The sequence below is a fragment of the Gasterosteus aculeatus genome, chromosome 14 (genome assembly GCF_964276395.1).
Source record: "Gasterosteus aculeatus chromosome 14, fGasAcu3.hap1.1, whole genome shotgun sequence".
In the NCBI taxonomy this organism is placed as follows: domain Eukaryota; kingdom Metazoa; phylum Chordata; class Actinopteri; order Perciformes; family Gasterosteidae; genus Gasterosteus; species Gasterosteus aculeatus.
This window is the reverse complement of record NC_135702.1, coordinates 12,754,333-12,778,573: the sequence shown is the minus strand read 5'-3', so window position 1 is coordinate 12,778,573 and position 24,241 is coordinate 12,754,333. Positions and strand designations below refer to the sequence as shown.

The following is a 24,241-nucleotide window of genomic DNA, read 5'->3' as shown; positions in this document are numbered from 1 at the left end:
TGCGCTGCTCAGGGTGAGGCGGCGGTGACCCGGCGTGCCAAGTCGAGGCCGGTTCTACACACTGATGAGTGCTTTCGCAGACTTCAAACGGGGGAGGGTGGTGCAGCAGACCTCCCGACGACCTGCTTGTGCTGCCTTGTCTCCTGCTCTCTGCTTTTATTTGAGGTTGATACGGGCAGACGGATCGGCAAATATCGATCACGGAGTGCTCTGTAAAATTCTCCCTGCAGGATTGAGAGGTGATTACAGGGCCTGGACCCAGCTGATGCAGACTGTGTGTGTGTGTGTGTGGGAGTGTTTGCATTTAGGTTTTTCCTATCCTACCTGTCAGACAGGCCAAAGACAGAAACACAATATTCTTTCATTCGAGTGTCTCCAATCATCTGCAGAAGAGAGACATCTTTAGAAAAGAGAAAAAGCCCCCAGACAGACAGGCAGGCACACCGTACAACACAGAAAATAGGTTATAAAGGGCCGGGAATAATGCATGTGAATCTCAACCATCGAAATTCAAATGATTTGGATGCTTCCCCAACCAGCCCTCGTCTCCTTGTCTGCCTTCTGTCGCGGCCTCAGAACTCACCAATAGGATGGGAGGGGAACGGGCTGCAGATTCAGAGGGTTTGCATTAGGAATGGCCCGTTATTAATTAAGCTTGTGGGGAAGAGTTTTTTTGACAGCGGCTCCCGAGACAGCAAGCGGTGTGGATCTTGGCGCTGACCTGGCCCAGCAGGGGTAGGAGCCGTGTCTTTGAGGTGGTGGCGGGGTGGAGTGGGGGATGACTGGGTAGAATGGGTGGCGGGCGGGCGGGCGGGAGAGAGGGAGGGAGGGGAGGAGGGTGGAGGAGAGGGGGGCTGGCTCCATGCCGACAGCCAGGCATGCCATGTCTGCGTGCCCGCTTTGAAGTGTCACCTTGAGGGAAGAGCCGATGGCCGGGAAGCCGGGAGGGCGGGGGCCACGGAGAGGAGTGTCATGGCTGCCGTTGCCAGACATGGCGCTTAAATATTGCATGGGCTCCCGTCCATCTCTTTACACACTCAGGACATTCCTTCTGCTTGATTTAGTTTGAAAGTAGATCTTTGTTTATCGGGTGGGGGAGGGGGGGGGGGGTTCTTCTCTCCTTTCCTCTCCTCTCTCGCCGTGCTGCGGCTCGACACCTGTGCCTTGATTTGTACTCATTCTTGCCTGAACAAATGTCACCCTCTGCAGTCTGAGGAACTTTGACTCCCTGCTTATCAAAGTCGACAGTGTTGCATTTTGGCCCCGTTGAGTGATGCGAGGTTGATGCATACGGCTTCCTTTATATCACATTAAGTAATGATGGAGCTAAATCAGGTCTCTTTTCTTATCCGGTCCGTTCTATGTAAAATTGACTTTTGTCTTAAAGACAGAAACCTCATATGCGGACCATCTATATGTTGAAACATAATAAAAAGCCCTCCGTCGTGTTAGAAACTGTAAAACCCAAATGGCATCCGGACAAATTTAAGTACAAAAATACTTTGCACTCGTTGCACTTTGAGTTTCACCTGCATCAACTTTTCCCCTCTACCTTCATGCATGTTGCAACACGAGAGAATAAACCGGATTGCTTCACGCCACTTCAAGAATATCCCACGATAAAGTTATTGACTGAAATGAATTGATTAGAAGCTTTTAAAGATTATATTTTGCCTCAGAATAAAAGTGCAGAGATTGGTAAATTGATAATGATGTGTTGGCAGACTTTCTATAAAAAAAAAGGAGATATTCACTCTGGTGTTGCTAATTGCTAATGCTGCTTTCATCGCTTTATAGAAAATCGAAACGTACCACATGAGACTCCACTTAAACTTTTAATATTTTTTCGCACCATGTTTGCCTGACCTGCTGCCAGCACCGTTGCAGAGCGAGAATCAGACACGGCGTAAGTTTGAGGAGATGCGAGAGAGAGAGAGCTGATCAACGGAGGATGCAGGAAGGAGGTGTTTTGAAGTGAGGAAAAACGTATAAAAATAAATAAAAGAAAGAAAAACACTCACACTTTCTACCCACTTTAACAACCGTCCCAGTTCACAAATAGCAGCTTTAACTCCCCTGATTAGCGCAGACATCTGCAGCCTTTCATCTCTTCCTCCATCTTGTTTTTTTAATCAGATTAACCCAAACGGGCATCCTTTAATGGCCTCTTTTTTTTTTTTAGGAAAGCTGAAAGACGAGAGATAATTAAAATAATTAAACCGCAGGGACCTGCCTGTGCGTGCTCATCTCCCGCTCTTTTCTTTTCTTCTTGCCTTTAAGTTTCGATTCTGCCTTGCTTGGTGATTCAAGCAACACACGGAGAGAACGACTCATCATCCTCACTTAATTGCATTAAGTTGGCTCTCGGAGGTCCAATTTTTCCCTCTGAAACCAACAGCCAATGTAGGATGTGATCTTTAGGTGCATGTCAGCGATCTAAATGTGGAATAGAGGAGGGGGAGGACACGTTTCTAAACAGCCTTCATGGAGCATATTTATTTAGGCAGCGAGTGTATTTTGCATAAGGCCGAAGAGGAAAGAAAGCGGAGAAAAAAACGGAGGAAAAGTATCCTCTTTAATGATTATTTATTCATGGACTTTTAAGCTTTTAATGAGGACAAATGAAGCCGTTTTTCAGAGTGTCAGTATGTAGTATGCTTACCAAAAATATTCTTGTTTAGCATTTTCTTTTGCACTGCATGCCCGTGAGGAATAAACACTAACATTTAAATATAACTACGAGTTTGGAGCTAGACTTTTTAATTGATCAGTTTATCTTGATTTCGCATGAATATAAAATTCACCACAGGTTTTGATCAGACTCTGGGCCGGTCAAGATGATTTATTCATTTTCAGTAATGCGTGTAATTGAAGCTTTAAGTGAAAATATGTAATTAATGACCAGTGTATTTTTGAAAAAGGGAGCAGAGTCTGGATCCTTTTCAACATCAAATGGTTCAAACTTCTTTCAAACTAAAACATACACTGCAACTTTATTAATGACCTCCCGAACTAGACAAATGTTTGCTCCTTTAAATCAATTATTCACAGCTGCGTAATTTATTTTCATTCATATGAACACATGTGTTGTACGATTGTACCTTCTAACGTCTACACTTCTTTGAACCAGAGTAAAAAAAGAAAGTAGGCTATACAGCAGAGTCTGAGTTATATTTTGCGCTATAGGTGTACATATTATGAATATTATAATTACAAGACTTCAGATGAATTCAAACTTTACTTCCTGTCAAAAAGAAACTAATGAATTCTTGCATGAGGATTTTACCAAAAGCAAGAGCCCCGACATCATCCTCGGAGTCCCAACTTTACACAAGCTTGCATGTCCCCCCCCCCCCCCCCACACTCATACACCCTCACTTCATTCAGATCATTTTCACAGGGCTTCATTTCAAGTTGGCACAAAAAAAGGGGAAGGATCCCTTTGCTGGAAATACTTAAGATTTATGTTTAAATTTTCATGGAATCTTTGAGAACATTGAGGAGCAATTTCACATTTGCACTGACATCTAATTTCTCAAGTAGAGTCTGAAAGCACAAATTGCCAACGATTCCCTATGTGCCCAATTATCCTGCATCAATTTCCTTGACCCTGCGGAATGCTGGTAAATTAATCATACCCGGGTTTTTTTGGACTCTCTCTCGTGAAATACATATGCACACGTTTGATAAACTAATCATACTTGGTCGGTTGTACTCACAGAAAATGATTCCGTCCTGGAAGCAGGACCGGAGTTCACATCAAGGCCCGGGGAATTGGTAGCTGATAAAACACACAGACAGACAGACAGACACACACGGAAAATACAAACACAGAGAGGCAGCATGCGTTAGTGAAAGTTTTCCCATTCCAAGCTTTTTGTACTACTAAACACAGTTGTGTGTATGCATATTATATATATATATATATATATATATATATATATATATATATATATATACACACACACACACACACACACACACACACACACAATTATTAATTATAGAAAAACTCATGATAAATCATGAACTAATAAAACTGATGTGTAAATCAGGGTAAATTTACTTTTACTGTAAATTACTGCATCAGTTTTGCTGGTTAAATTGTTTTTCTCCTGTCTTTACGGGGGTGGGTGGGGGGGGGGGGTATTTAACGGTTGTCATAGTATTTCCTAAACAGTAGAAGCTGAATATAAACTAAACACATATCAGGGTGCCCATATATTACCGGTTGTGCCGTCTTAAGCATCTGGGACTTGCTGCACCTGTTGATCGCGTCGAGGCCGACAGGCGTTTCTGGAGCAACAGTGTCCTCTGGTGGAAACGACACAACGGAGGGATACAAGTCAAAAACACAGGCTTTCTAGAAAGGCCAAACAAACCTTAAATTTGAAAGACAAGACGCTTCAAGGACAACTTTCTTTTAAAAATGTAAAGGCTAGCTTTAGTTTGGCTAACGCTAATTAACGGTAAACCGAAATGTATCCGAATTTTACGCTTCGGTAAATAAATGCATCTATCATATTTCCTATGAGTTAGTAGAAAACACGTAATAGATTTTAAATATGAGGCGCGTGTCAGCTGACTCAGCTGTGCGCGAGAAACTAACCGTTAATGACAGAGTGTGACGCAGCTGGTTGGCTTCTCTAATGGGGCCAGTTTAGCTAGCCGCAGTTAACGCTAAACTGATGCCAAGCTAAGCTAAGCTAAGCTAGTGGGTTCTTAAAGGTGTAATGTTTTCACATTAACTATTCCTTCGAGAAATGCGTCCGTTTTTCAGAAACTGTTTTTAGTATTTAAATATACATTACACTGTATTGTTGACAGATTTTGAAGTATCTTACAAGTGTATTTATTTAAATTAAATGCTTTGTAAAACTTATTTTTTAATGAGGGGTCTCTGGACGTAATTTCCTAGAAACATGCTAGTCATATTCTTATATTTAAAAAAAAAAAATCCACTTGGCCACCCCAGTAACAGCGCATCTACGCACGAGTATTACCATTTGCTGTAGCAGTTGTCATTAACAGCCGTTGTGAATTTAAATTCTGTAAAACTTTGAAAATCGTTTGCCTGCATGACGTCAGAGTGTTAATATATCATAATAGGTACACCTTTGATACCGCTTCTCCATTGAAAAGAAACCGGCATACCTGTGCAATAGATCCTCTCTGAAGCCAGCTGACCTGTACCCATGCAAGTGAACAAACATCTGCTGAATGTCTTCAGAAATTGGGAAACCTCTAATCAAAAAAAAAAAATAAAAAAAAAAAAATCAAAGAATCTGGCCAAGCATTCCAAAAACATAATTAGAAAAAAATCTAAATACGACCAACCAGTTTCCCCAGGCCAAAAACCGAAGATATTCAGTATCACATGTGTTATGTGATGAAGCAAATCCTCACATTTAAGAAAATGGGAAAGATGGAGATTTAAATGACTAAAGCAATTAATCCCTTTTCAGTTAACTGACTTTTTCAGCTCCTGGGCTCATTGCCTTGCTTTTGGGCATTTCTGTTAATTCATCATGAATGAAATTAGACAATCGTTCACATTCTCTTTTCCTTGAATTCATATCCAACTGTAAAATCAACCACAGTTTAGGAAGATGGACTGGCTTTTCAATCCACAAGCTCAAACTTCACTGTACGGGCGTCTTACAAATCAGCAGCAGAATAAAAGCAAAACTCAGAATTGTAGTGCAAAACATTGAAGACGATCTTTATTGTTCACAGTTAAACACAAGCCACTGCTTTAAGAACTTCCTTTTTTGACATTTGATCCCAGATTCTCCAGCTTCGGTCAGAGTCCTGGTTCCTTCAGTTTGTGCTGATTGTACCTTGTCTTGGTTTGCGGTAGTTACTGCGGTTGGCGTTTAAAGTGGATTGTTGAACATGCTTTAGATAGCGAGGCAAGAGGAAGTGACAGCAGGAGTCCCCAGTGGACAACAGGATTTAAGCGGCTTTCAGTGCCGCAGTTTACTTCCAAAACGCCGTTTGTCAGACCTGCACGAAGGAACCTGATTGGACAAGATTTTTTCTTCCCCGCGCTGTACCAGCCGAGTGTACACGCAGAACGAGAAACAACACCTCTGTTCAGAGGTATTTAAAGTCAGCCAGAACACCATCCTCCCCGCAGACCTCTTTTGGACAAAAAAAAAGAATAAATAAATAGATAGATCAAATGAGAAATCAAAAACAAACCAAACACCTCCACATATCCATCCCCTCAGACGCTCCGATGCAACAGTCAACATGAAATCTCGCCCATCAAAAACATATGTAAGTCTTCTCCGAACAGGTGAGAAATTAAAACCAGTGCTCTTCTGGTGCTTGTAAACAAATTGGTGTGACAAATTGGTGTGAAGGGTGGGTGCACCAAATCTGTCAGATTCCCATCTCCACGACGAAGACACCATTTCAGAAAGATTTTTTAGGGGATCTTTAAATTCTTTGAGCACAGGAAAAATTAACTTCCATTCCCTTCCAGCTGTGCAAGCAGAAATCTAAAAAGGGACCAATTTCTCACAATTTGGACATATTTAAGCGACATTATCCGCATTGGCTGATACAACTGGAGCCAAGTGGGATGTTTTTTGAACGATGTTTGGATGAACGGACTATTAAAAAAAACTTTGGGCTCACAGTATCACATGTAAGTTATCCATCACTTTGAGATGTGCGCTTCTCGGTCTCATAATCAAATTCATAAGACTAGCATCTTCACTGGTATCACTGCATCCCCTTTGTGTCCCTGTCACCTTCCAAAATTCTCAAAATTCAAATAGGGGAATGACTCAGAATGAAAAAAAGAAAAAGTAGAAAAATATTGTGGGAAATCCTGTTGTCCACTCAGACGAATGGAACAAATAACACTGAAATCCAAAGAGCTGCTGTCATGTTACTCTTTTTGTGGATTTGTAGCTCTTCTCGGTCGTTAAACTTGTCTCTGCACCTCAGTCCGATGTCTAACTGTGCTCCTGATGTGTTTCGTTGTAGTCCATAATTTTAAGCCGCTGACGGGGTCCCCCTGAACCCGTCTGGCCCCGCCCACCCCCTGACCCAGCCTTCCGGCGGGGGCTTTCCTGGCTAGGGGCCCGCTGATCCGTCTCGGCGGGGGGCTCCTTGGTGGGCACTGTGAGAGGAGCGGCAGGGACCGGGACGGGAGGGGTTGCCGGGCCGACGTAACCTGGAGTAGGGGGCTCAACGCACAACCCCGTCTTGAGGCCGTGGGCGAGGCCAGCCAGGAGAGCTGGGGGGAGCTGCTGCTGCTTCTGCTCCTCCTCCTCCTCGTCATCACACTGGCTCTCGCTCTTGTTGCGGAACAGCTGGCGGGCCCTCATGCCCAGGAAGCTCTTGGTGCTGGGGTAGGAGCCCACGGTGAGCGGCGCATCCGAGGGGGGCAGGGGCACGAGCGGGTTGGCGTACGGACACAGCAGGGAGGGTTCCACCAGCAGGGGCGGGACCAAGTCCTGGCTGCCGTTGAGGGAGGTGCCTGTGGTCCTGGAAGAGTTGCTCGCCTTTGGTTGCTGCGGCGATAAAGTGCTGGTGCTGCTGCCCCGAGGGGAATTGCGCAATGATCTGCTGTCCACTTCTTCGTTGCTGTGATGCTGGCCGTCGGGTGCCACGACACTGTGGAGGACAAGGAAAACGGTTTAGAACAGAAAAATCTATCGATAGACTAGATGATGAAAAGTATTTACGGCTATTGAGAGAAATTACATTCATTCACTAATTAACTGACAAAGCTTTTGGGTTTCACTTAGACAACCGAGCCTGGAATGAGTTGCACTGTTCCTTGTGATAAAAAATGCAGTATCTAGATATATAGAGGTACATCTGCAGGGTCATCAAAATTTAAAATAAGCAAGGAATAACGCTTTCACGTTAAACAGGCTACCATTTGTGTGTAATGTAAATTTCACAGTTGCCAAATGAAAATGAACGTGGCAGAAACTGACCTGGTTTCAGCACAGGGGTATGAGTCAGCTCTGCCCCCTGGTGGCGAACCGCTGGCGGTGCCAGCCGGAGCCTCAGTCTCCACTCTGCTGTAGAGCTGCAGCAGTTCAGTCTGCAGCAGCTGAGTGATTCTCCTCTGAGCTTGATACCTGCCGTCTGAGGACTGCAGCTCCGCCCTGCAAAGACAAGATGAAGTGCTGGAGCGAGAGAAGACGACGAAGTGGCCTTGACGGGTCACGAGGTCGGCACTCACTTAGCTTGACACTTCACGTCCTCGAGGAACTTCTTCTGCTCGGCGATGAGGTGCTCCTTCTTGGTCTGGTGCGTCTCCAGCTCGCAGACTCTCTGCTGCGCTGCCTCCAGCTTCTGACCCTGAAACAGCAGACTCTGCCTCAGCGTCTCCACTTCTTTCCCGTAAGACGCCTTCAGCATCAGGGCCTCCTGCGTGGTGGGGTCGTCGTCCACACAGGCACAAAGAGCAACAAGAAATGAATGGGAGGGCAAAGAACACGCAGCTTGTTCTTTTCATGGTGGCTCTGTGAGGAGCCTTCAGATTGTATCCCTATTTTTCAATGGAATAAATGCTCATTTCTGCCATTACGACCTATGGATTAGATTTGACTTTGAGTATACAAACAAAGTAACACAGGCTGGTCATTCATCAGTTAGGCCGTGGATATGAAAATTGGGTGTCAATTGAGAATTATAGGAGAGCACAAGGGGACTGTAGTTTACGATGTGCAAATTGTAAAAATGTGTAAAAAATATGAAAGTTGTGCAGCGTGGCAGGAGTCTGATCTATATAACTAAAAAATAAATTTAAAAAAGGATTGGACCAAGCTGTCTCAAACATAGACAAGACAGCTTGACATATAGACATCTATCTTGACATATATAGTTCTGCTACTCTAATGTTAGTAGTTCATTACCTAAGATGCTCTCCAGATCCCAAAACTGGATGAGTGATGGAAGATATAATTTAATATTTATTTTCTACTAAACATAATCTTTGGATTATTGACCTTTCATCTGTGTGTTAACTGTAGATTGTAAAAAGGTTAGAAAAAGTTTGAACAGAGCTCAACTTGACAGGCTTTGTTGAGGATAAAACACTTTCGGGGAGGGAATTTATGAGCAGGATGTATTTTACGATTGAACTTGGCACCCAATCGGATTCCCTTTTCCCCCTCAGAAGGTCTCCGACAGGCCGGCACACACAGACAGACAGGCGCACACTTGCTCCCAGCGTACCTTGGTAGTGTCGGTGGCTGCGTGCGGTAGCCCCTGCATGGACAGCTTATGAGACTCCCCGAGGAGCAGCAGCTGCTTGTTTAGGAAGCTCATCTGCTGCTGGGTGCTCTCACTGTTGCTCAGCTGAAGGACACACGAGACAAACAATGACGCCGGAGGGCAAATCAGCAATTAGGCAACAAACCACACCTGTCCAGGAATATGTGGGAACGCATCGACAGCGAGCGAGAGGCCATTCGGATGTGATCTCTCACAGGAAACCCGGCGAATCTTCCACGAGCTGCACCTAAGGATCCGTCTAAACATTACAGGGCTCTCAGGGGCTTCTTCATCACTTTACTGACATGGAAATGATGTAAGGATATGAATCCCCCCGTACGGTCTGAGTGCATTTATTGATCCAGCAGCCTGTTCCCTGAATCACCTGCTCAGTTTGTCAGGATTACGGGTTCAGTCTGGGTCAGACTTCAGACAAACCCCAGGAGGCAAGAACAAAACCGGAGCCCCCCACGGCGCTGCTGTACTAAAAATAGAGAGGGAGAGGCAGCATCGCTAAGGCAACAGAGTCCTTGGACAGTCTACGGACTAGGCGCTGCTGTAGGTCCCGCGTGACACCAACGGTTTTCAGGAAGGCAGAAGGAAGCACACAGGGTTCTTTGTGGATATACATTTTACACTGGATGAGACAGAAGGGACCAAAGAGTCTTGCTGATTTAAAGGGACAGGATTGTTGAAAGCAGGGTTTTGGTTACTTATACCTTCAGTATAATTAATTTATATATATACACAAAATCGTGTCTGGAACTAGTTAACTATTAATCAGCTCTTCCTTTACCTTGATCGTCATCTGGCTGAGGAGGTGACCTGTGTGGCAGACTTTGTTGTTGGCCTTCTGAAGCTCCGCCTCCAGTTCGTCTATCCTCTTCTGACACTCCTGCAACTTGCTCTGGGAGACCCCAAACAGATTAGAGAGAGTTGCATTATAAATTACACAGTGGACAAATATAGGTGTTCTGCTATTCAAACCTCTGTGTGCGCGCGTACCTGGAGCTCCTGGTTCTTGGTGTAGTAGTCGTCCCGGCCCTGCTGCAGTTGTCTGATCTGACTGTGCAGCCTGGTCACCACTGTCTCCCGGTCATCCCACAACTGCCTGTACCGCTGCTGCTCCACCTGCAGACTCTCCCTCAGAGAGACAATGTCCACGCTCTGCAGGTTCAGCTGGTCCTTCTGCACACGCACACAAGTTAAGTAAATTTTACGGGACTTTCTAAACCTCTCTGAGAGAGAACAAATGTTTGAAGGCCCAAATCTCGTCTGATTTGACCGGTGGAGTTCTGACGAGCAGGAACCGCTGACATCGAAGCAGTGCTGCGTGAGAGACCTTTGACAGCCCAGCGGCGCTACATCTCACTAGCACGTGGCGCGGACACGGCGGGCGAGATGTGGCGCCGCATTGAATGCAGCTTTGGAACACGCGTCTATGACAGGGCTAGTTTGTGAACTTGCCATGGCGTTGTTCTGCTCCTCCAGCGCGGTGGCGTTGATGATGCGTCGGAGGAGGCGGCGGTTGCGGACGGCGTGCTGCTCCCTCTTGTAGCGCTCGTACAGCAGCTGGTTGTGCATCAGGAGCAGCTGGCTGCGCAGCGTGTGGAGCTCGTCCAGCGGAGCCGAACCTGGGGAGGCCGCGGTTATAATAATGTAATTAACGCCCGACACATACATGGCAGAGGAAATCGCTTTATTCGTTATTCAGGCGTGGAAGAGCACATGTGATCGGGGAATTTGCCAAGCCAGACGGGATTCTGGTGTAAATGTCCAGTTTCAGGTTTCTGATTTTACATAAAAGGTGGTCAGCATGTGCGGACCAGTCGATCAACGACGGGAAGCTAGAAGCCATACAAGATTATGTTAGGAGCACAGATCTTTGAAATTTGATATTTCCCAACACAATATGTAATGACATAGTCTCATGAATGAAGCAGTTATGACGTTTTACTGTGTTTAACAGTGTTGGGCTGCTTGCTGGTACTCCCGTCCGTTTCTCCAAACTGGGGGCGGATCACACAAACAACGCCATTTAAAAAAAAAAAAAAGTAGTATTTAATCACTTAAAATATAAAAATGTACTCAACCACTAACATTACACGGCACATAAAGAACATTTAAATACCAATGCTGGTGAGCATTCGATCAGAGACCTTAACAGCGTGCCAGAGCGACCAGCTGTGCTGTACTTTGTTTGTGAAGCAATCAAAAAGCTCCTTTCAGGGCAGATGAATCAACTTGAACAGAAATCAGGCTCCATGTGACTGTGGGAACTTGGTGCGTTTCTGATTAACTTGAACGAACTCCCTGTCTGGCCTGGTAACATTTCAACAGCTCATGTCTGGGAGCTCGTGACGAATCACCCGTCATGCCTGAATAATGCTCCATCCGCAGGCTTCACAATGGCTTCTTATATCAGTGTACGGCAGCCTTGTGCTGCGAGTGTTTTACCTCCAAAGTGCGTCCAGTCAGCGGACTTACTTGGCAAAGGTAATCTGGAAAAGGGAGAGGATGAAGAAAAACATTTTAGGAGGAGGATCTCTGGGATGTTTCTCACTTATGTGATTCCTGGCAGTCAGGGTGTGTAATGATGCAATTATTCCAGCAAAAAGAACCACGGCCAAGAGCAATTTTAAAAACTGAGAAAAGCACGAGTTTCCAGTGTTATTCTGATACCAAATTCAAAGTTTTACAGAGATGTTCATAAGGAAGACACTGCATCGGCCACAGACTGCTCTATAATACGACTTGGGTGAAAGGTGCGGATACCACAGGTTAAAAAAAAACACATTACTACGGAGAGAAAGCCTCCATGTTACCATCTCATGTCCGTACGGTGCACAGAAAGACATACACACACAGCGAGGAGACTCCTGGACCAACTTAGCTTAGAATAAAACATGAGGGAGAAACACCACTTTGTATCTCCTTTGTTTAATAAATGTTAAAAAGAGAACACTATGTGTATTACGTGGGATTTCAAGAGTTCTGTCACCAGAGTGGGGTTGCTGGGCAACCGTCTTACTTGGATAGATATGCAGCTACATTCAGGCACCAGCAAGAAACTGATAACACATATTATTAAATAACCAAATATGCCGTTGAAACATTTCTCTTGAAAACGCAGAAAGATTATATATAATTTGCCCCATTGGTCATTTGCCCCGGCCTTAAATCCGGCATTAATCACTGGTGCTTTTATGTCCGTCTCCAATGAATACAGTAGTGATGGACCAACGAAACAAGCAAAGCCAGACTGTCCAGAGCCCAACGTTGACTTTACACTGATCTATTATTGGCCCTGAAGACCGGCTCGGTGTGTGTATTTGTCGGTGTGTGCATTTGTCGGTGTGAGAAAGAGCCGACATATTCTGAACAATGTTGTACTTGTTCTAAACAGGGTGTTGCCTTTCGGCCGCAGTAACAGACTGCAAACAAGAGAGGAAGGATCTGCACAGTGAACTGCTCACGGAAAACACACAACAGCCAGAGAGAAAAATACCTTCTCCACTGCTGCAGAATCCTCTAAATATAAATCTATTAACAGGAAACTCTGCATGAGCTGGACAAAACGCGATCAATGCTGGGGGAATCATTAAAAAAGGTCAAAATGGTGGGGAAAAAAAACAACCCCCCCTGTTTAAGTGTGCTGTAGGGAGAACAAGTAGTTGATAACCTGCCGATTTTGCAGGTTCTTTCACTTACAAAGCATGTAGGAGTCCAATTTTTATCATAGGTACTCATCAAAAAAAATTTTTTAAAAAGCCAAACTTAATATTTGGTACAGAAACCTGTTTGTAGCTGCAGCATGGATTTTGCTGGCAAAGATCTCACGATACACGGCCCCATCCGTCCTCCCCTCAATACGGTGCAGTCTGTCCCCTCTGCAGAAAAGCATCCCCAAAGACTGATGTTTTCACCTCCATGCTCCACAGTTGGGATGGAGTTCAACTCAGTATTCTTTCTCCAAACAATACAAATGGAGTTTAGACCAAAAGGCTCTATTTTCATCTCATCAGACCACATGACCTTCTCCCATAGCTCCTCTGGATCATCCAGATGGTCATTGGCAAACTTCAGACGGGCCAGGAGATGTACTGGCTTGAGCAAGGGGACCATGACTGGACTGTGGTCCCAGCTCTCCTCAGGTCATTGACCAGGTCCTGCAATGTAGTTCAGGGCTGATCCCTCACCTTCCTCATGATCATTGATGCCCCCACAATCATTTTCTAATAATAGCGCCAGTTTTTGTCGAACCCGTGTTTCTGGATTTGTCTTTGATTCTGTCACTCACAGTTGAAGAGTACCTATGGCAAATGACAGACTCCTACATGCGCTGTAAGCAGGAAAACCTGCAAAATTGGCAGCGTATCAAACTCCCCCCAATGGCAAATAAAACCTCAAATCAAAATGGAACTGTAAACATGAGAAGCGAACCCCTTACCTCTTTAGAACTTTATTATGGGTGTCGCTCCCCTGCTGAACAAGGCGATCCAGCACCTCCAGTGGCGAAGCGGTTGCTACTCCTTCTTCCTCCCCGTCCTCCAGTCCCTCCTCCCGCTGCAGCAGCCTCTCCAGCGCCGCCTTATGCACCGCCTCTGACGTCCTTTGGCTCACGAAGAGCGAGGCCGCCCGAGGCAGGGCAAGGTCGAAGATCGAGTCGTAGGGCGCCGGCATCTTACCGCACGGGCTCGGGGAGAACATCCCAACCTTGGCCAAGTCATCTTCCGGGGCGGAGGGGCTCCGGTGCAGGTGGTGCTCGATGGGAGTGAACCCAGAGTGGAAGGACCAGGACTGCTCGAGGCCAGTGGCCGAGCCCCTGCTGTCCTCTGCCCCGCCCCCTTCTCCTCCCTTTTCACTGGTACTCGCGGCGGTCTCCCCTTTGTCCGGCGACGCTGCCACATGGCGAGTGTGCACGGCGGCGTCTGCTGGCTGGACTTCGGAGAAGGTTTTGTCTTGTGCCTGACAGCCGGTCAGAGTCTCTGTGGTGAGATGGAACGGGGAGTCCAAGCCCCTCCGACCCGGCGGCTCCTGCGTGTCCTCGGTGATCTTCTGCAGCTCCTCTGTGATGGCCGCTGCTGCACAAACAGCAAATGGGCAATTGAGGCATTGGCTGTAGTACTTTCAGGTACTTTCTATTCCGCACGGAAATGTCAGGGATTTTATTTCCCTCTCCCTGAAGAGAATAAAAATGTTTAAGTCCAAGCAGAGCTTGTGCCCTTTGGCTTCACACCCCTGAAGGTGCATTTATTTTTAGTTCCCACTTGAGTGGCTCAAGTGGGATTGAAACCAATGACTGCAGAGATAGCTGAACACATGTATGCAGACAGGAGTGTGATAGCACCCCGGGTGTTTAGTCATGTGCATTCACTTAGCTTGTGGGATCTAAACATTTTGGTTCTGACTAACCATGAGCACTAAATGACTCTGCTATGAAACATTGAGCTCTCTATCTGAAGAAAATGTATAAAGTCTGCAAAGTATATCTATGCCTACCTCGGTTTAGTACGAAGCCAAATGATAAGGAATGCTGGGGAAACCCACAATGCACCCAGTGCTCTCCAACACTCACCCTCTTCCCTCTCCTTCTCCGTTCTCAGCTGAAGCTCCAGCTCCTGTTTCTTCATGAAGGCCGACAGCTCCGGCAAAGTCATGGATACGTTCTCCGCAGCTCCTGCTTCTGCTGAGAGAGGGACGAATGAGAATACCAGAAACATCTCAGCTGAAGATACACATCAGGTAGTTATTTGTTTTTTAGGAAGTCTTGCATTTCATAAAGATTCATGAGGTTTGGTCATCGCAAATGGAGAATCTGGCTCATGGGCACATATAATAATCGTCACAGGGCAGAAGAAATATATAAAATAATGAATGGGTATAATTAAATACATTTAATTAAATAAATATTACTGAACCATTTAACCACGACTGAGTGAGCTTCCTACTTGGGTTTCATTATTGATCATGCCCTTTTCCACAGTGTGATTGGGATGTGATTGAAAACTGATCACCTGTTGAGCGAAAACAACAATATCAGTGATGAGACACTGACCTCGGTTTGTGGACACGTCCGCACTCTTCTCTGTATCCTTCACGGGTTCCTGTCTGACCAGCGCAGGCTTACTTTCTCCATGTCGACGATCCTGGAAGGTCACAGTTTATGTAATGTTAATTTATACCGTCTCCACATTAAGAGATGTTTATAGAGCCTTATGAGAACCATTGCCCATTTCTACATTTATGCACGAGAATAATGAGACAAAAAAAACTCACAAATATCTATATATTTAGACTTCTGCTGAGAACCAATAAGCTACATTGAAGATTTAAACCCTTTCGTCGCCAAGCTTCCGTTCAATATCAAAGCATGTTTAATTCATCAATTGGCGCCCTGCGGTTTTCCAGATAATAAAACTAATATTAGTAATAATAATAATAGATATTTTTTCTTCAATAGTTGTTAAATCGGCTGACATATGTCATATTTGCTTGGACGTTCCTAATGAAGCAGCATAAGTGTTCTGAATTATTTAAATATTTTGAAATTCAGGAACGCCGCATTAATCTTTTTGCTGAAAAACAAAATTAGGGAAAAATTCTATTTGACGACAGTAAAAATTCACTAACTCGATGACTGGGAAAAACATTTAAACATCAAGCGTTATACACAAATGTATAAATGGAGCATGCCTTTCTTGGTGGACTGGACTGGACTGTGTTGGTGGGTAAGGAGATTATGGGGAAGTCATCTGATAGCGTGGGAGGTGGGGAGGAGGTGGCTGGAGTGCTGGAGGCGGGCGTTCCTTTTCCTCCTGCTCGGGTCAAAAACAAAATCAGCGGTCAGCGGAAACAGAAAATTCCACATCTGTGTACCGACAGCCCTCCTGTACACGTGCCAGAGCTGACCTGATGTGCAGTGGAAGCGGCCCGGAAGGTGAGAGGCACTGTGGGAGAGCTCCAGGTTGGGCGACATGCCTCTGGAGGAAGGGGGCGTGGCCATTCCACACAAGGAGGAGGGGCTCCACAGAGAGTCCTTCACCCCACCAGAAGAGTTGAGTTCACAGATGGAGTTCTGTGGCAAAAAGAGACCAAATGATTGATGCTCTGAAGGAGAAACTAATAGTCGTCATTTCACACCGCAGCCAATAAACTAACGACGAGATTTGCTGCGGTTTCGCTTCAGAGCAAGAGCCAACATCTGGTTGGCTTACTGTTGCAGCATAACTATTGCTTGGGGGGGGGGGGGAACTGAGTCAGTAGTTAGGGGTCACTTTAATAGCCAGATTTGACAGATTGAGCTCTGACCTTTAAAGAAGGCCATTAAAGAACACATGTGGCCATCAGGACCAAACAAATGCAATGTTAACAGGACGCGGACACCTCCACTTTTTTTGATGAACCATTATTGAAAAATGTGACTTTCAATATTTACCCACCCAATAGGACTGAGGGAGTGTCAGAGGAAAAAAAAAAAAAATAGACTGATCCCGAAAGGAAGAAACACAGACTCAACGCGTAAATAAGCAAGCGTGGCCCTGAAGAGGACACCGTGCGGTTGTGGCGGCGAAGCCATGAACTCACTGAGCTACAGTGGCTTTCGACCACCTCATCCGCTGCCTTCCATCTCGACCAATATTTTGACAGCATTTTGGATGATCTTACCTGCCGTCTGGAGGTCTGTGGGCTGCGGGGGGAGGAGTGCGTCCCTGAGAAGGGGGGCAAGGACAGAGGGGGGGCCAGCGGCTGCCGCGGAGTCGAGAATGGGGTCGAAGAAGAGCTTCCTGTTTTCAAGAAGACAAACGCTCGGATCAGTCTACAAATGGACGCACCCTACTGCTCTTTGGGATTTGTCCTTTAATCTAGTTATAAAATATAATGTTCCAAACAAAAAAGGTCTGTGAAGCATTTGATGAATATATTAGGAACACATCACCTGGACACAACCAGCCTTGACTATTAGTAATACTATAAGTAGTTAATACAGTTGGTAATACTGTAGGGATAATAATCTGTAATTTGCACCGGATCGAACATATTATTGCTACATTTACATATTCATGCCTTCAGACACCTGTATAAGTCATCTGAAGTTTTGCCAATATATTTGTCTGACATGGAAGCTCATTAGATTTATTTGTCTTCTTTGCATTCTCATAGAGATACTACCCATATTTTTATCAATGCATTACACACGGGTCAAATGTGCCCCAAACATGTGGTATAGATTAACAAGCTGCATAAATGGAAATGTTTGAGTTTACCTTGGAATGTTCTGTTGAGTCTTTGAATACTTCTCATTTTGCTGACATAAATAAATAAAAGGTGGTTATATAAACCTTATGTCCAAATAAAAATGAATGTCATCTTCGCTAAAACGTCTGGTAATTCCATTCCAAGGTGAGCCTATGTGTTTTAAAGCATGTTGGATTTCATTTCTACCATGAGAGACAATATCGAAGGAGCCAAAAGCCATCCACCACATAACACCATGTATGGAATTATTGTTTTTCCTGCTGTTGTTGGAATTTTAGAACTAGACTGAAAAATGTATACATGTCTGGATTTATTGGCCAATAGGTTTTTCCACCAGATTCATTCCTTTTCCAATGTTGTAGCTATGAGCTTCCAGTGTGGCTACGAAGATGGGCGGAGTTTACTGACCGAAGCTGCTGTGGAGTTCTGTGTAGGGGCTGGAAGTGCAGTCTAGTGGCCGCAGGTGGACTTGGGGGTAGAAGTTCTCAGGCATGTTGGCGTAGCCTTCCTCGCAGGAGGCCTCCTTGGGGTCAAGAGACACTTTGGCACATTCAATGACGATATCGTGGATTTCATACTTTTTCCACCTGCAGCGAAAGCAGAGCGACGTTTGTCAAGGAAACGCGGTGGACTTACTAAACTGGTCCTTTACCAGATAAAAAGGTGGAGGCGTGAGAGACTCACCTGGTGGGGTCGAGCTCGTGGTCCTTGGTTCCCGTCACCAGTTCAGGGTGGATACGAACGTGTTCAAGCATCGGCTGAATGGAACCGGACGGACACAAAAATGCACATTAGTCACTGGTGATGACGTAGAGTAACAGAGCACGGCAGCAGGGGTGATGTTCTCACCTTCACTACCTCCTCAAAAGTTTCCATGTTCTCCTTCATGCTGTAATGGGAGCGCAGGTAGGACACAAAGTTGCAAGGGTACATGCCGTAGAGCCGGTGGAAGAGTGAGTAGACGCTGGCGTGCAGGTGGATTAGGTAAACCTCCGAAACGTGCCCTGAGCGCGTCAGAAATATCCAAGAATGCAACTTCAAACAGTCTCAGAAATTCAACAAGAAAAGCAAGACAGTTTTCTACAGTGGTTTGTTTTGGCCCATTTTATCGTCCCACACATCCTCCCCTATTCACCGCAATGGAATTCACACGCTCCGGTTAACTGCCTTCACGGCTGGGAGTTCAAACATCATCTCAGAGGCCTGCAAGGGGATTTTACGCTTTGCTAGATTATACAATGAATACAATATTGAAATGGCTAAAATGTTACCGCTTTCTTTTTAAATGCATATTTCTCGCTAGCAGTACACCACATATTCTCCTTTGCTGCACTGGAAGTTAGTGTGTGAGTAGTTGAAACCCCAAAGACTAGCTGGGGCGACCCATTCATGCACACATGTTGCACGACATGTTCTGCGAGATACGACAGTAAGCTCCTACCCGGATTCTTAAGGTTCCAAGACGCCAGCCGGCCGAAGATGTCAAAGTACTCCCACAGGTGCTGCTTCCCGGCTTGAGGGATCATGGGTAGCAGAGTGATGAGCACCAGCACTCCGGTTATCAGCACCACTACGTCCGTATCCGTCTGCCGGGACATTGGACAGAAGTCAGTTTACAGAGACCAAAAAAAAAAAAAAAAAGGTTGAGATCTGAGAAACCCGGCCAATCATAAAAAGTCAGGAGTGTAGGCGGCGTGTCGTCATCTCCTACCTTGAGGCATTTGAGCAGCGACAGCAGCAGAGGGTACCGAGCCATCTTGTGGATCCAGGACGGCTGCTTGCGGATGACATGGCCGAGCAGGGTGAGGGTGGGCAGACGGCCGGCCTGCTTGGTCATACACTCGTTCATCTTGTCCAGAAGGTGCTGCAGGAGAGGTGAGGAGGAGGACGGAGGGTTAGCCCCATATGCAACCAAATCAGGAGGGCGGGTAAGGAAAGGAAGCGGTCCTGAGACAAATACGTTCCGGTGTATTAGAAAATACATTAATCAGTTACATAAAAAAAAGGAGCAGCTACAAATGGCCGCTGTGATTCTACACCGACATCTCTCACGGAAGTTGCAGTGAGCTTGTTTGATTAGATGCAAATAAAAACATAGGACACTGCAGAAACTATTATAATGACCTCAAATCCCCACCTCTGTTTGCTATGGCAATAGGCAAATACAAGAAACCACAAGAGTGCAGCGGATGACTTCACTAAGAGGACAAGGCCACCAACACGATCAATGCCCACGTTCCTTGTGCGCATTGTGCACTCTGTATTAATAGTGCTTTTCTTTCACTTCACTTTCACTTCAGTTTTGTTCTTGTACTTTAAAAACGAGAATTCCAAATGAATAAAGTTATTGCAGCTTTTAAACTATCCTGCACCATTCACCTTTATTTAAACTCCTGTCCCAAGTCCCACCAAACAGGAGTGGTTTGCAGACAAGAGTCAATGGTGAAAACATGTCTTCACAGTAATCTTCATGAATTTATTCCTCCACCCGCAACTAAGCTAAGCTAACTAGCTTGTAGAGCTTCCCTTTTCCTCCTCATTGAATTCCTTGAATGCTATTCTGGTGGTGTGTAGAAGTAGGCTAGAATTCTGTACAGAAAATCTGACAGCATGAACCAATAGTCGCAGGAAGAGGGAAGAAAGAACAGCACATCTTCTAAATCTGGAGATTCAAATGGAAATAGTTGATTTCTAGGGAAAAATGTTGTCGTTTTAAACAGCGTGCGTGTCTAACCTTATCGTGGGGCTCTCTGACTGAGGAGAGGATGTTCATGGCCTGCGCAGAGTTGGTTTCCAAGAAGTAGTCCACCAGCCCGTTCAGCAGCATGGACCCTCGCTCTTTAAAAAAGGGAAATGAGGAGCATTATACGAAGTAATTGTTAGCATATTAAAAAAAGGAAAATCAACTGAGGATCTATGCTTAAAAAAATAAGACTAAGGAGCTGAGCTACAAAAGTACAAATGATTCCATCCAGTGATGACACAAACTAAGAATAAAGTCCCAATGTCTCAAAGCTCCCCCAGACACATGAGCACGAGGACCAAAGCCGCCCTACCAGTGTTGAGCTGCTCGTTGATGAGGCCTCTGATCTCTTCTAGCTGGGTGAGGTCGGGGGTCTCAAGGAGCGGGAGGAGGTCCCCCATGTTTGGCTGCTCCCTGGCCATGGTGCTGGCAGTGCTGGAGGCGGAGGCAGCGTCTTTCCCTCGCTCGCGGTGTCCGTCTCCGCCTGCCTGGAGGACTCCTGGGGCCGCCCACCAACACGGTCTCCAGGCACCGCTGCGCCGCACCGGGAGCCAATTCACAAATATTCCCAGAATTAGTAAGAGCTGTGATCTGGGATTAGTGGTCACGTAACGACGGTGCTGCGCTGCACGGTTTGCGCAAAAGGGATTTCTTCCGAATTGAAACTTGTGAAATTGACTACAATGGTTTTACATGAAGAAATGAGCAAACACATGACGGAGTTGTGGGGTGATGTAGTTACTGGTGACAACGGCAGGACCACTCTAATGCTGCGCTGCGTCTTCTGGATGTGTAAAGAAGCGAGTCCTTTCCCAGCACATTAACCCCTCTGACATTACAAAGGTGATGATGTCATCGTTGCCCACGGCCCCCAAGTGGCCCAAAGGAGTTATGCATTTGTACAGATGTATTGGTAACACTGGAAATTTTTACAATGGCTACAATAAACCTACACCTCGAGAGAAAGTCCCAAGTAATGACCAGGCCAAACATTCCTTACTTGGATCATCTCGACCACTTGCAACGAGAAGATTAACGCAAGAGCTGCATTCACCATCTATCATACCCCGACAGAAAGTCGCGTTAGAAACAAAGCCAGGCCTGCCGCGTTTCCCGGTTTCAGATTAATTGTCCGTTTGTGTCGTCTGCGGTGCATCGAGGGTCCGGACACACAGTCAGACATTCTAAGTGAGAGGAGGCCACAGAAGAGCCTCGCAAATCTCCATCTGAAAAACAGGGAATAAATAATCTTGACGGGCATGTCATTATCGCGGGGGGTGTCTGCACCCAGCGGCTTATTCTGTAACGGGGGGGCAATGAATCGCCGGCAGACGGCCTCTTTCAGCGCACGGGACAAAAACACTCGACGTGCAAGACGAATCCCACCGACTGGTTCATCGAGGCGGAGCAGCGAATCGCCCCCGATGGCCACAAACAGGGCGCCAGGGGACGAGAGGAAGGGAATCAATGAGAATCCAATTGGATCTCCAATGAAGTCAGCAAAGAGCTTCCGCCACGATAAGGTTACTCGATATATAAATACAGACCTTTATCTTAAGTGGTCTGTATGTAATAACAATAACATTCTGATGTAAATTAAGTACCTCGCAAATGCAAAAGTATCAAGGTTTTTTTTTTATTTTTTAGACGAGGCGACTGTCCGTCGACACAGTAAAAGAGATCAAATTGAAAGAACGAGCTCCTGTTTGTTCACAAGAGATCACGGCGCCGCTGTATTCGTGTAAACAATTAACTGCTCTGTCACAAGGTCTGGGCGTGAAAAGTGGAATCAAATGACCTGGCTGGGCGGACGTGGGAGGGGAGGGGGGACGTGGGAGAGATCGCACCCTTCGTTGGCACAACCTGGAGCCTTGCTCAGTGTGAACGCTCGGGAGGACACAGAGAACCTTTATGCAGCCCGGGCACTTCCATGCACACACACGCACACACTGGGCGGCGCACAGGCGGTTTACCCACAGCCTCCATTTTCTCCTGAGTCGACGTTCTAAAGCAGCTTCACAAAAGACACAAACAGCCTTTCCGTCTATTTGAAGCATCGATTTTCATCGTCCCAACAGAGTCCGCTCATTGAGCAAAATGCACATTGCCTTTTTATCTCCTTGCTGCAGGGGATGAGGGGAAATGCTGCAGTCCTCCGCTGGACCAAACAGGTTCTCAGGGCAACAACACGGATTACGTTGGGTCAAGAAACATTGGAATTCATGACAAATTTCTGGTCAATCAAATAAGAATAAAAAATGAATAAATAAAAAGCACATTCCTCTGAAAGAAACCCAACAATATTCATGTCGGTCACATTGTGTCACGTACAAAGCAGGAGCCAGAAAACGAGTTCTACCAGTTATCTTCCTCATCAGACATTCGTTTTTTCTGGGTAGCTAAAGCGATGCCGTCCTAAAACATTGATGCTGATCTACCAGTGAAGGAACTTGTTAGAGGAATTGACACATCGAGCCAATATGGCTGAATGAATGAAATACAAAAGGGGTTTGAACCCATGACTTCAGTACATCAGTGATCGTGGCCCCCACCCAACAGACATCAAAACACAAGACTGAATCCAGCAGGATGTGAACGACGGGTCGAGGAGGTCAAACTGCGGAGCTAGTGACTCATTTTGTGTCCATGGTGACAGCAGAGCCCGGTGACCAACGAATGAGCACCTTCCAACCACAGGAGATCACTGATTGACAAACCGACGCTACTAGAGACAGTTTCCGAATGATGTGAAATAAATTATTACAATGGAGAAAGCTGCAAGGCACGTGCAACTGTGCATGCATCACTGGGCAAACAAATAAGAGCTAATAAGAATGCACATAAGGCCAGACAGACAACCGGTTTTACCGACATGCGTAACGAGAGAGCGCCCCAGCGGAGGTCCGGGGCCGACACGCAGCGGGGCCGCCGCCGCTGGATGTGCACTGAGCACCGGCTGCTGCCTGTCGTAAACAACTCGCTGAGAACAATGGGCAGGGCTGGGTTTACTTCATCGGATTATACGCAGGGGTCTTTCCTCGGGTAAAGCCGGCACCTCTTCAAGCCCAACAGAAAACTGCAGAAACTGCCACCATGAAACGTCCAGGGCATCGAGGTCTAGAAAAGCGACCACCGGGTCTCCAAAAACAAGTCGGTCCCGACGCAGGGAGCTAGCGCTAGCTGGGAGCAGCGCCCCGCACCCGGTCGGGGATTCATCTCGCCTGTCAGCCGCGGTGGGTCGGCGGAGAAGCAAGACGAAAGCCTCCCGGGCAGCAAACCAAGTCACACGCGTTGAGATTCGCCGTAGGAAAACCCGAAGAAGACATGAATAAACGGACCTGTTTACCTGTTAGAGTAGCTGCACTCCACAGGGCGCCGCCATCTTGAACACCTCACAGCCAATCGCACCGCAGTCCGCCTCCGCAGTCAGGCTGCACGGAAACTAGTGCCAGAAGTTATTGGCTCGCGAGTCGCATCCGCAACTTTTGCAACTTTTATATGCAAACAACATCTACAATTAACACGGTTAAATACAAGTAATGTCTCAGACGTGGTATTTCATCTGTTTGCCGGTGTATATGCTTCGCTCTGCCGCAGAGCTAAGATTGTTTTTCCCATCTGCCCATTGGTGGAAGGATGAAATGTGTGTGATGCGGCTTCGCGTGACCCATATGTCAAGAGCGCACGCGCATGTTAGTTGTTTTTCAATTTAGGTAGCGTGGAGATCAATAAATCTATTAAGAAAAAATGACAAAATAAATGCAGTTTGCGTGTCAAAACGTATGCATGTATTAGTTGGTGTGTAGTTGTGTGTGTGTACGCGCGCGCGCGTGTGTGCGTGTGGGTGTGTGCGTGTTCGCGTGTGTGTGCGTGTTGTGATGCGTGTGCGTGTGTGTCCTTCTTGGTCAACATAAACACATCCTTTTTTAACCAGTAAGAAGATTTGTATATTTGTATTACCAATTATCAATTGTTGTATTATAGCGGTGC

At 46.0% G+C, this 24,241-nt stretch overlaps 1 protein-coding gene and 1 long non-coding RNA gene across 11 annotated transcripts; both read right to left on the bottom strand.

The window, feature by feature from the left end:
* Positions 1-3,652: 3,652 nt before the first annotated feature.
* LOC120831966 (uncharacterized) lies at positions 3,653-4,703 on the bottom strand. Its single transcript, XR_005714136.2, has 3 exons — positions 4,610-4,703; positions 4,229-4,314; positions 3,653-3,781 (listed from the first exon to the last, which is right to left on the bottom strand). It is a non-coding gene; the product is annotated as an uncharacterized LOC120831966 (long non-coding RNA).
* A 992-nt stretch (positions 4,704-5,695) lies between these two features.
* tsc1b (TSC complex subunit 1b) lies at positions 5,696-23,898 on the bottom strand. Of its 10 annotated transcripts, none has more exons than XM_040197741.2 (22): positions 23,598-23,898; positions 20,565-20,785; positions 20,243-20,346; positions 19,220-19,372; positions 18,950-19,094; positions 18,358-18,512; positions 18,193-18,266; positions 17,917-18,095; positions 16,918-17,036; positions 16,162-16,327; positions 15,946-16,067; positions 15,308-15,398; positions 14,828-14,938; positions 13,700-14,333; positions 11,707-11,750; positions 10,717-10,883; positions 10,255-10,437; positions 10,046-10,156; positions 9,211-9,333; positions 8,213-8,400; positions 7,962-8,135; positions 5,696-7,632 (listed from the first exon to the last, which is right to left on the bottom strand). In XM_040197741.2, the coding sequence occupies exons 2-22, from the start codon at positions 20,671-20,673 to the stop codon at positions 6,969-6,971; spliced, it is 3,816 nt and encodes a 1,271-aa protein (XP_040053675.2). In that variant the 5' UTR covers positions 20,674-20,785; positions 23,598-23,898; the 3' UTR covers positions 5,696-6,968. The 10 variants fall into 10 exon arrangements, with proteins under 10 accessions (XP_040053675.2, XP_040053681.2, XP_040053679.2 ...); XM_040197747.2 differs by having other exon boundaries at positions 11,737-11,750; XM_040197745.2 differs by having other exon boundaries at positions 13,700-14,330.
* Between the last annotated feature and the right edge of the window lie 343 nt (positions 23,899-24,241).

Bases quoted from the DNA above. Each gene is read 5' to 3' on its own strand.
- tsc1b (XM_040197741.2), bottom strand. From the start codon at position 20,673: ATGGCCAGGGAGCAGCCAAACATGGGGGACCTCCTCCCGCTCCTTGAG. The intron at 14,939-15,307 runs GTCAGTGTCTCA...TCCCTCTCTCAG, and splicing joins GGACGTGTCCACAAACCGAG to CAGAAGCAGGAGCTGCGGAG. The intron at 10,157-10,254 runs GTACGCGCGCAC...GGGGTCTCCCAG, and splicing joins CCAAGAACCAGGAGCTCCAG to AGCAAGTTGCAGGAGTGTCA.